Source organism: Macrosteles quadrilineatus, unplaced genomic scaffold, assembly GCF_028750875.1.
Source record: "Macrosteles quadrilineatus isolate MER2022 unplaced genomic scaffold, UCM_ALF_1.0 Scaffold_8__2_contigs__length_117827958, whole genome shotgun sequence".
In the NCBI taxonomy this organism is placed as follows: Eukaryota; Metazoa; Arthropoda; class Insecta; order Hemiptera; family Cicadellidae; genus Macrosteles; species Macrosteles quadrilineatus.
In genome coordinates this window covers 54,890,719-54,903,349 of record NW_026542601.1, presented here as the reverse complement: position 1 = coordinate 54,903,349, position 12,631 = coordinate 54,890,719, and the positions used below count along the sequence as shown (strand labels likewise).

At 31.2% G+C, this 12,631-nt stretch overlaps 1 protein-coding gene across 1 annotated transcript in view; it reads right to left on the bottom strand.

Annotated features, from left to right (window-relative positions):
• The window catches only part of LOC128999747 (alpha-amylase 4N-like), a 67,527-nt gene extending 56,156 nt beyond the window's left edge, over window positions 1-11,371 (bottom strand). The window contains exons 1-3 of the mRNA XM_054426406.1: window positions 11,258-11,371; window positions 10,335-10,505; window positions 7,253-7,395 (exon numbers count right to left, since the gene is read on the bottom strand). Of these exons, the coding sequence (XP_054282381.1) occupies window positions 7,253-7,395; window positions 10,335-10,505; window positions 11,258-11,299 (356 nt within the window). The 5' untranslated portion in view covers window positions 11,300-11,371. The remainder of the gene's footprint in view (window positions 1-7,252; window positions 7,396-10,334; window positions 10,506-11,257) is intronic.
• Between the last annotated feature and the right edge of the window lie 1,260 nt (window positions 11,372-12,631).

Here is a 12,631-nt window from a genome sequence, read left to right as displayed (position 1 = left end):
ATTCTAATCATCCATGGCAACATAAATTGGCAACATTTCATTCGTTAACACACAGACTTGTAAATATTCCTATGTCCACTGAAAACTTTAACAAAGAAAAAAATACTATTATATATTTGGCAGTGAAAAATGGATACAATCCATCTATAATTGAAAACATGATTAAGAAGAAATTTAAGAGAAAACTTCAAACACAAGGAACTACTTCAGGAACAGAAAACAAAAAGAGGAAAGAATTTATTTGTATACCGTACAATACCAAAATTAATAAAGCCCTAAGAAAAACTTTCAACCGTTCAAATGTAATAATCAGTTATAAAACAAAAAATAATGCTTTTCAAATGATCAATAACAAAATTTCAAAAGATAATATAGCTAACCAAAATCAAGACAATATGAGAAAATCAGGTATTTATGAAATCAAATGTTCTAATTGTGATAAATCCTACATTTGGCAAACAAGTCGAACTTTTGAAAAACGGTTCAAAGAACATATTCAAGCATTAAGATCAGGAAACCGCACAACAATGAAATCTAATTTTGCAGAACATTTAATACAAACAGACCATGAATACAAAAGCATCCACGAAAATTTAAAAATCCTTGAATATGAAAAAGACAAATCAAAATTACATGTTAAAGAAGATTTTTACATTTACAAAAACTATAAACAACACCCAGAAAATTTACTAAACACAATGAACATCAACAAATGCAATCCAATATTTGAAAAAATCCTGCAGTTAAATTAAGAGAGAAAATTATTATATATAGTATAAAGACCATTTAAAACAGAAGAAATCTAAAGTCATCAAAACCTATGAAATCATATGATTGTATTTATTATTTAGATAAAATGTTTATTGTATTTGTTAAGATATAAAAACAACATGACTATGGCATAATCGTCGAAACTAGTCGTTGTTAAATAAAATGAATTAAAAAAAGGGTACTTAGTTTTTAATAATGTTTTTATATATCAAAATAGTAGCCCTAATCACTACAGTTTTCTTAATTAATATGGCTAACAACCAACAAGTGATCCATCGATACAAATACCTCAACCTAAAGAAAGAAAAAATCATTGAAGACATCAAGTTTAACAAAATTTGTCTATCTGAAAATCTTTGTCCAAATTACGTCCAAATTCATACAAAAAGTAAATCACAAGCTGCAATTCGAACAATTGATACGGCAAAAAAGATTTGGGTAAAAGAAGAAATCAACTTTCTATACAGCAAACTAAACAAAATTGAAAATCAAATGACAAACAAACTAAACGAGATTAAGACTAAATTACATTGTGAAACAATAGAAGAAATACTTGAATATATACGAAATTGGATCGAACCTATCATGAACAAAAAGAAGACCACACAAAAAAATAAACTTAATAAGCTACGCAAAAACCAGGTAAGCTACACATTAGAAATAGAAAATGAAATACAACATGAATTCAGTCCAAAATTTAAAAACCTGACAGATATTGTGTTCACAGAAAATGAAGAAGAATTTTTAGGTAATTCAATCAAATATAATTTAAACCTAGACCACCACAAACATAATCTGAAAGAAGATCTTCTTAACTTAGAAATGTCCATAAGAAAACAAAAAGATGACGTACAAGATCCAATAAGACACAACATTATACATGAAATGAGCAAATTGAAGTTACCAAATACACGTCCAAATACCACTAGAAAATCAAGAGAAGAACTATCCTTAATTAATAATATAACTGGAAAATTAAATGAATGTGACGCCAATAATAACCAAAGCGGATAAAGGAAATTCAGTCGTTGTCATGAAAAAGAATGATTATGAAGAAAAAGTCAATACATTTCTTGAAAAAGGAAAGTTTAAACTGTTAACAAAAGATCCAACAGAAGAATTTACAAAAATAGTCAACTCCACTATTACAAATTGCAAAAGTATTACACAAAAAGAAAAATCTTCATTGAAAGTACCAAATCCAAAGTCACCTACATTACGAGCACAACCGAAAACACACAAACAAGATATTCCGATTAGACCAATTGTAAATTTCCGTCAAGCACCTACATACAATCTATGTAAGTATTTACATAACAAAATAAAACAGAACATAAACATGAATAATGATATAAATGTAACCAATACATATGAATTAATTGACAAAATCAAAGATATTCACATACCACAAAATTCTTTATTTCTTTCATTTGATGTAAATGACATGTACACGAACATACCGATAGATGACACAATTAAAATAATGAAACAACAATTAATAGAACATGGAACACTCACAACAACTCAAATTAATGATTTAGTTAGACTAACCAAAATTACATTAAACCAAAATTATTTTCAATATAATCAGTCATTTTACATTCAAGAAAACGGTTTACCTATGGGTTCTCCTCTGTCTGGACTTCTAGCTGACATTTACATGAATAATTTAGAGAAAACCAAAGTTTTAATTGAAGGCAACCCTTACAAATCCAAAATTATATACTGGCACCGATATGTTGACGATATCCTTTGCCTTTTTGAAGGAACACAAACAGAAGCAAACAATTTACACGAACACATAAATTCAATCTCGACACAAATTAAATTCTCAAAAGAAATACAACATTCACACATTAACTTTCTAGATATAACCATTTCAAAAGAAAAACACATTCACAGATTTAAAATTTACCGAAAACCAACTACAACAAACAGTATCATACCTTCACATTCTAATCATCCATGGCAACATAAATTGGCAACATTTCATTCGTTAACACACAGACTTGTAAATATTCCTATGTCCACTGAAAACTTTAACAAAGAAAAAAATACTATTATATATTTGGCAGTGAAAAATGGATACAATCCATCTATAATTGAAAACATGATTAAGAAGAAATTTAAGAGAAAACTTCAAACACAAGGAACTACTTCAGGAACAGAAAACAAAAAGAGGAAAGAATTTATTTGTATACCGTACAATACCAAAATTAATAAAGCCCTAAGAAAAACTTTCAACCGTTCAAATGTAATAATCAGTTATAAAACAAAAAATAATGCTTTTCAAATGATCAATAACAAAATTTCAAAAGATAATATAGCTAACCAAAATCAAGACAATATGAGAAAATCAGGTATTTATGAAATCAAATGTTCTAATTGTGATAAATCCTACATTGGGCAAACAAGTCGAACTTTTGAAAAACGGTTCAAAGAACATATTCAAGCATTAAGATCAGGAAACCGCACAACAATGAAATCTAATTTTGCAGAACATTTAATACAAACAGACCATGAATACAAAAGCATCCACGAAAATTTAAAAATCCTTGAATATGAAAAAGACAAATTAAAATTACATGTTAAAGAAGATTTTTACATTTACAAAAACTATAAACAACACCCAGAAAATTTACTAAACACAATGAACATCAACAAATGCAATCCAATATTTGAAAAAATCCTGCAGTTAAATTAAGAGAGAAAATTATTATATCTATATATATAAAATCCAATGTATGTTTGTATATTTGTATGTTTGTATATTTGTATGTTTGTCCTTTATGGACTCCAAAACCGCTCGACAGATTGTAATGAAACTTTCAGGCATTATTAAGCAATATTCAAGGATGGTTTGTGTGAAGTTTGGTGCAGATCCGTCAATAGGGCTCCGCCCCAGTGGCTCTGGAGTTTCCCATTTTAACCTTATGAGTACTCATATTTAAATGGAATTAAAGAATCTTAACAGCTGGTGCAACTAAACAGTTTGATTCTGTGATGTTCAATAGCATTAAAAAGTTAATAGGTTTACCAACAGGGTGCAGCACTATATTTATTTGCAATTTATGAGAACAGCTAATTTGCAACCAAAAGGTGAGTGAGCGTAGCGAACGAACTTCAACCTGGAGGCGAGTTAGCGTAGCGAACGAGCTAACCTGAAGGCAAGTGAGCGCAGCGAACGAGCTCCAACCTAAAGGTGAGTGAGCGTAGTGAACGAACTTCAACCAGGACGTGATTGAGCCATGCGAACGAGCTCATCTTGAAAATGAACTAGCATGTGACATAAAACCACATTAGGACAGGACGACGTCTGTCGGGCCAGCTAGTATAGTATAAAGACCATTTAAAACAGAAGAAATCTAAAGTCATCAAAACCTATGAAATCATATGATTGTATTTATTATTTAGATAAAATGTTTATTGTATTTGTTAAGATATAAAAACAACATGACTATGGCATAATCGTCGAAACTAGTCGTTGTTAAATAAAATGAATTAAAAAAAGGGTACTTAGTTTTTAATAATGTTTTTATATATCAAAATAGTAGCCCTAATCACTACAGTTTTCTTAATTAATATGGCTAACAACCAACAAGTGATCCATCGATACAAATACCTCAACCTAAAGAAAGAAAAAATCATTGAAGACATCAAGTTTAACAAAATTTGTCTATCTGAAAATCTTTGTCCAAATTACGTCCAAATTCATACAAAAAGTAAATCACAAGCTGCAATTCGAACAATTGATACGGCAAAAAAGATTTGGGTAAAAGAAGAAATCAACTTTCTATACAGCAAACTAAACAAAATTGAAAATCAAATGACAAACAAACTAAACGAGATTAAGACTAAATTACATTGTGAAACAATAGAAGAAATACTTGAATATATACGAAATTGGATCGAACCTATCATGAACAAAAAGAAGACCACACAAAAAAATAAACTTAATAAGCTACGCAAAAACCAGGTAAGCTACACATTAGAAATAGAAAATGAAATACAACATGAATTCAGTCCAAAATTTAAAAACCTGACAGATATTGTGTTCACAGAAAATGAAGAAGAATTTTTAGGTAATTCAATCAAATATAATTTAAACCTAGACCACCACAAACATAATCTGAAAGAAGATCTTCTTAACTTAGAAATGTCCATAAGAAAACAAAAAGATGACGTACAAGATCCAATAAGACACAACATTATACATGAAATGAGCAAATTGAAGTTACCAAATACACGTCCAAATACCACTAGAAAATCAAGAGAAGAACTATCCTTAATTAATAATATAACTGGAAAATTAAATGAATGTGACGCCAATAATAACCAAAGCGGATAAAGGAAATTCAGTCGTTGTCATGAAAAAGAATGATTATGAAGAAAAAGTCAATACATTTCTTGAAAAAGGAAAGTTTAAACTGTTAACAAAAGATCCAACAGAAGAATTTACAAAAATAGTCAACTCCACTATTACAAATTGCAAAAGTATTACACAAAAAGAAAAATCTTCATTGAAAGTACCAAATCCAAAGTCACCTACATTACGAGCACAACCGAAAACACACAAACAAGATATTCCGATTAGACCAATTGTAAATTTCCGTCAAGCACCTACATACAATCTATGTAAGTATTTACATAACAAAATAAAACAGAACATAAACATGAATAATGATATAAATGTAACCAATACATATGAATTAATTGACAAAATCAAAGATATTCACATACCACAAAATTCTTTATTTCTTTCATTTGATGTAAATGACATGTACACGAACATACCGATAGATGACACAATTAAAATAATGAAACAACAATTAATAGAACATGGAACACTCACAACAACTCAAATTAATGATTTAGTTAGACTAACCAAAATTACATTAAACCAAAATTATTTTCAATATAATCAGTCATTTTACATTCAAGAAAACGGTTTACCTATGGGTTCTCCTCTGTCTGGACTTCTAGCTGACATTTACATGAATAATTTAGAGAAAACCAAAGTTTTAATTGAAGGCAACCCTTACAAATCCAAAATTATATACTGGCACCGATATGTTGACGATATCCTTTGCCTTTTTGAAGGAACACAAACAGAAGCAAACAATTTACACGAACACATAAATTCAATCTCGACACAAATTAAATTCTCAAAAGAAATACAACATTCACACATTAACTTTCTAGATATAACCATTTCAAAAGAAAAACACATTCACAGATTTAAAATTTACCGAAAACCAACTACAACAAACAGTATCATACCTTCACATTCTAATCATCCATGGCAACATAAATTGGCAACATTTCATTCGTTAACACACAGACTTGTAAATATTCCTATGTCCACTGAAAACTTTAACAAAGAAAAAAATACTATTATATATTTGGCAGTGAAAAATGGATACAATCCATCTATAATTGAAAACATGATTAAGAAGAAATTTAAGAGAAAACTTCAAACACAAGGAACTACTTCAGGAACAGAAAACAAAAAGAGGAAAGAATTTATTTGTATACCGTACAATACCAAAATTAATAAAGCCCTAAGAAAAACTTTCAACCGTTCAAATGTAATAATCAGTTATAAAACAAAAAATAATGCTTTTCAAATGATCAATAACAAAATTTCAAAAGATAATATAGCTAACCAAAATCAAGACAATATGAGAAAATCAGGTATTTATGAAATCAAATGTTCTAATTGTGATAAATCCTACATTGGGCAAACAAGTCGAACTTTTGAAAAACGGTTCAAAGAACATATTCAAGCATTAAGATCAGGAAACCGCACAACAATGAAATCTAATTTTGCAGAACATTTAATACAAACAGACCATGAATACAAAAGCATCCACGAAAATTTAAAAATCCTTGAATATGAAAAAGACAATTTAGTATATTGAAGTGTTTTTGAATGTTCATTGACTACGGAGAAAATTTAAAAAAATGTTAAATTTAAAATTCCCATGTTATTCTTATGGAGAATAAATAAACTGTTTTAGTTTGCTTGTTTATGGATATATTTCAATCAAATTTGGCAATTTGGTTTTTTCATACTAAGCTATCAATATTTCAATTGAAAAAACACACCTCAACATCTTTCCCGTAGCAACAAACCTAACTACTCACTAAAATTAATGTTATTTAAATAGAAAATAAATCTGAAAATTTATAGGGAATATATTTTAGAAGAAATCAAGCCGGGTAAATGGAAATTCGCTTAGTATGCAGGTTTGCTGCGACGGGGGTATTTATACTACTAATCTTTTAACACGATATATTAGCTACACTTTTTACAATGGCTTAAGTCTTACGAAATTATGTTTTAAAGTAGAAATTAAGTTAAAACAAACTGTGTACAGTTATCTCTCTACAAACGTTACCTATTCCACGGTTGACTATCTTTAAATTTGATCGGAGTCAAACAAACCTATCTATTTTGAATAATTAAATTAAGACCTACCAAACCCCAGCACGGTTGCATCTTGTTATCATATTTCGAAGGTGTTCCTCGTCGCCTGAGCGGCTGACCAGATTATACGAGACCACTTGGTACCTCTCCCACCACTGGCCTTCCGCCACAATATGCTCTGTAGAAGGTGAAAGCTGTAAAGGGAAATCAAATACGGTAATTTCAGGCCCAAATAGGGATGATGTACATGGTGTCCCACTAACAGCTTTAAACGAGTTAAAAGCACCAAAAGCGTTCAAACTGCACACAAATTATAAGGTAGGCTTTGTAAATATTATGTAAACATTTCAACTTTCCAACATTTTTAGAAACAAAATTGCACCATATTGAAAGTTATACCAATTTGCTTCCTATAAACAGTACTTTCTTAAGTTATTGCATGATTTATATACTGTGTTACAGTTATGATACTTTGATAAACAGCTGTTTGATTGAAGAATATTGCTTGGTTTTCTGAATTCATATTATACTAAACTTCTTTTCACCACACTATCATGTTTTTGGCTGTATTACATACGTTAATTGGTGGCCGAAAGTTACGTTTTGCTGGCGATGCCAGCTGTCCATAATTTGGGGACCGAGCAGGTTTTTACAGGCCGGGGCCGCAAAATCAGCTGTCCGCTTACTTACTTAAAACATGAATGCATTTTAAATACATAATCAAAATCCATAGCATTTCAATAGAATTGTGTTATTGTCACCGTTGCCTAGCAACTATATATTTTTATTTTTGCTGATTCCTCAAATTATTTCTTCACATAACCTTAAAGTTGTAGTTGTGTTGACTATCAGTGTGCATTATTATTGTGGTGAATAGTGGTAATAGGGTATAGTGTGGTGAAAAATAGCGTTCGTACCACGGACCGAAATGGTTTTGCGGCTCTCGATCAATTTAAGTTCTCGACTTCGTCTCGAACTTAAAAACTATCTCGAGCCGGCAAAACCTCATTTTCGGCCCTAGGTACGAAATATACTATTTCGTCATACTGCAAAAAAAATATATTTGTAAAACATACGTTGTGGGTCTAAAAGAGCTAGTTTACTACCATTGGAGTAAAACGCCTTTTATTTCCTTAAGGAGTATAAGTCAGCTGTATTAAACAGTTATTAACGCCGACTGTAATCAATCGCATGTAGCCAAATTATTTATCGATTTGTTTAATCGGTTGTAGCTTATTATTGCATTCTTGTCGATAGCTTACTAAACAGCTGCTTATTTGCATTAACAAAATTGAAACAAAATTGGAAGTCCTTTTGAGAGGTCGTTTTTCCGCTCATTTCATATCGCTCATTTTCCGACATCGGCTTTGCTGCGGTCGTAAAACTGAGCTCGGGTCGAAAAGATTCACTTTAAACCCTAGCGATCAAGTACACTAAAACAATATTCTAATAGCCCGTTTTTGCAATTCAATTCGTTTATATATTCTTTTGTTTTGTCTAGTTATAAATTTCTATGTCACAGCTAATATGCAATTCTCCAAGGGTGTTAATCATTTACAGCGCTGTTTTTTTTTCTTAAATCGATCGAGAGCTGCAAAACCATTTCGGTCCGTGGTACGAACGCTATTTTTCACCACACTATACCACCCTATTACCACTATTCACCACTATAATAATGCACACCGATAGTCAACACAACTACAACTTTAAGGTTATGTGAAGAAATAGTTTGAGGAATCAGCAAAAATAAAAATAAATAGTTGCTAGGTAACGGTGACAATAACACAATTCTATTGCAATGCTATGGATTTTGATTGTGTATTTAAAATCTGGCGGTCATTTTATTCACCAGTGGCGGGTATATTTTGGCGCTTTTGTAGTGGTATCATATATTTTACCACAGAACATTTATTTGTGAATATAAGTACACATATATATATATTTTCTGTTTCAGCGATAAATTTAGAATATAATAATATAAAAATATTTTTTTCTTAGCAATGCGTTTAGGCGTAGTAGCAAAAGGTTTGCAAATTTTTGGATTATGCAAATTAGAAATTTCAAAAGCAGCCCACAAGAAAACTACAAAATATTTTTTTTACACATTTTATCTAAACGTAAAGGTTGTGTGAAATATGGTTCCCTACGTAGAAATACCAATATTTTTTAAATGCTCATAAAAATAAAATTATAAAAAAATAAATTCTACATACATATTTTATTTTTTGAAAAACTACCAAATTTCTTTTGGTCACGTAGGAAATAATAGAATTCATCAACAAAAAATGAAATGATACTGTACAATAGGTAATAAAAGATCTTTTTGAAAATATATAGTTATATTTAGTTGAATTCTAAAATTTCAGAGAAATTTACGTTGGAATGTAGAATTTTGAAGATTTTTTTACAAAAACATAGTTTTTATGACATTTTTAAAAACAAATAAAATTTGTACGATCAACCTTATAGAGTCAGAGGGAATTGTGGGGAATTTATTTTAGTTTCAGAATATGTACTAATATTGTATACAATTTAATTGACAATCACCAAAAACAGCTGTTTTTGTAGTCAGGTGACCAAAACTTTCCACCGCCAAAATCTATTTTGAACTCTCTAGTTTTTCGAAATATGTTTCTCGTTACATAATACTCACTCAATAATGTTTTATGCATGAAAACGAATCCTCAGAATCTCATCTTTCTAATGGTATAAATTTATTGTGTTTTAAAACGGCTTTCATATTTTAATAATAGAAAAACCCGACCCATGTCCTCTTGGTCTATAATAGACCAGCGCCACTGAGAACTCACGTTTTAGTGGTCGAAAATCGACCAGCGCCAGATAGAGGAAGTAAGCGGACAGCTGATTTTGCTGTCCCGGCCTTTAAAAACCTGTTCGGTCCCCAAATTATGATGACAGCTGGCATGGCCAGCAAAACGTAACTTTCAGCCACCAATTAACGTATGTAATACAGCCAAAGACATCATAGTGTGATGAAAAACATTTACCCTGATGGAATAGTGCTGGTTAAACACTATTCAATCTATGTCAGCTCTGAAAAAGGGGACTTAAAAATAAATGCATTTTAAGTTTGTGCCCCTGAGGAAATAAAATAATATCAATTTAAACTAACTTGGACGCCAGCAAATCCTCTCGGGCCCAAAAACTCCTCACATTCTCTTGCGATTTCTGAGTAAGGCCACTCAAACATATGTACGATCACTCCATTCTCCAAGTCCAGCGTCTTGTCGGCCAAGCATACTCCAACCAGTAGATAGACCACGCCCACTGCCGTCAGCATGGTCTGTGGAATTTGTGTTTTATTACAATTTATTCCCAATTGCAATAACATTAAATCTACTAGTGACTAAGAATTTCTCATCGCTTGATTTAAAAACATTCTTAAATGTTTTGATTTTGAAACTGAATTTTTTTATTCAACAAGCCCATGTATTATTCGTAGATTAAATACAACTACAGAATGTGATATTTTCTCTTGTTTTAGGAATCGGCCAAGAGTTTTCAATATTATTAAGAGTTTTCGGTAAATCTATGAATAAACAGTAACTAATGCATTTAAATTATACTAGCGTCAGAGCCCGTTGTGGTAAAATACAATGGTATGTAGTAAAATAATGATTATGAAATCCATACACCACTTTACTCACTAATATTAACGGTACAGATTAAGCACATAACTTTAGACACACACAAAACATAAGAACACACTTAAACCACAAATGCAAATTGTGATCAACAACTTGTAAACAAAGTGACAGAACAAATAGGACGATAGACCTATGCCGAAGGCTTCCTCAAAGATCTGTTGTACGAAGCCTAGAGAGAATGCCCTTTTTACTAAGATTCGTTACCCCACTATATTATTGGCTAAGCTTTAATATGATATCTAAATCGACAAAATCTCGTAAGTAGGGCGGGTGAAAAGGGGATTTTACAGAAAAAAACCTTTGTTGTATGTAGCAATTAGATAGATATTTGGGCTATGAGGGTATAAGTTAGAGCTTGTTATTTGCATATTATTAAATTAAAACTCACCGATGAAATGAGAAGTCGTGGCAATTCTAAAGCTAGAAGCATCAGTGTAAACCCAATCGTATTCTACCTCCAACTGAAATTATTTGCAAAACCAACTGGTATTTATACCTGTCACCTGCCAAATAACGACAGATCGTGTTCAAGGTTGAGTTTTTGCTCAATTTTACTTACATATATGTTTAAACTCAACAATTTTTATAAACAATCTTATTCCATTATTATTATAGCTTATTATAGTACCATTTTTATACGTCCTATATCCTATACTCTTATATGAGCAATGTTTGCTTGTTTGTATGAATTCTTGTATGCTTGCACAAAGATCTCGAAAACTTCTTCGACGATTTCCTTCAAATGTTAGAAAAAACTTGATATTCGGCCTAAAAACATGCAGTTAAAACTGTCATAAGAAATCTAATTACGAAAAAACATTGAAAAAGAATTGAAAGTCAACATTTTGTAACATTGGCCTTAAGCGTGTCCAAGTAACCATGTTGGTTAAAAAAATAACAACAAGGAATAAGTAAACAAAATACTTATAACATGTGTTTATAACAAGCGATGCACAGTCTACCCACGAATTGCAAAATACAGTACAAAGGGAAACATATCAGTTGTTACTATTGAGCAAAGATTATACTGAAGATTACTCGATATAGGTGAAAATAATTCCGATCAAATACTGATTATTTTACCCGACTCTCTCCTACCAAAACTTCCCCGAAGTACTGAGGATATTGTTTAGCAAATTACGGTTTTAACAGGGAAACAAATAATACTAATGTTAGAATGTTAAAGTGTGTGTGTTCGTTTGTTTGTTTGTTTGACGTTCAATCGCGAATTAACTACTGGTTGGATTGGGCTGAAACCTTGGCCTTATGATAAGCAAGCCAAATTATTACCAAATTAATTAAAGGTCTTTTTTAGTAGAATACAATACCGCAAACCGCACTTCATAAGATTGATCCTGCGCAAAATGACAGATGTTCAAAGATTCATTTAATTTACATTGCTATTATACGCTTTCTCCTCAGGGGGGCACAGCCCTAGGAATCGGGAAAAAATTGTTAACGTAAGAATAGGTCGATATGCACATCAAATTAAAGGTCTTCACTTGTAGATTACGATGCCGTAAATTCAAGCTCAAAAGAATTCCTGAGTAAAAAATTGCAGTCGTTCAAAGATTCAAAATGGCGGATTCAAGAAATCTTTCAACATCTGCCATTTTGCGCAGGATCAACCTTTTGAAGTGCGGTTTGCGGCATTGTATTCTACTAAAAAAAGACCTTTAATTTGATGTGCATATTGACCTATGCTTCCATTTAAGATTTTCTTCCGACTCCTTGTGGGCCGTCCCCCTGAAGAGTTATTGGA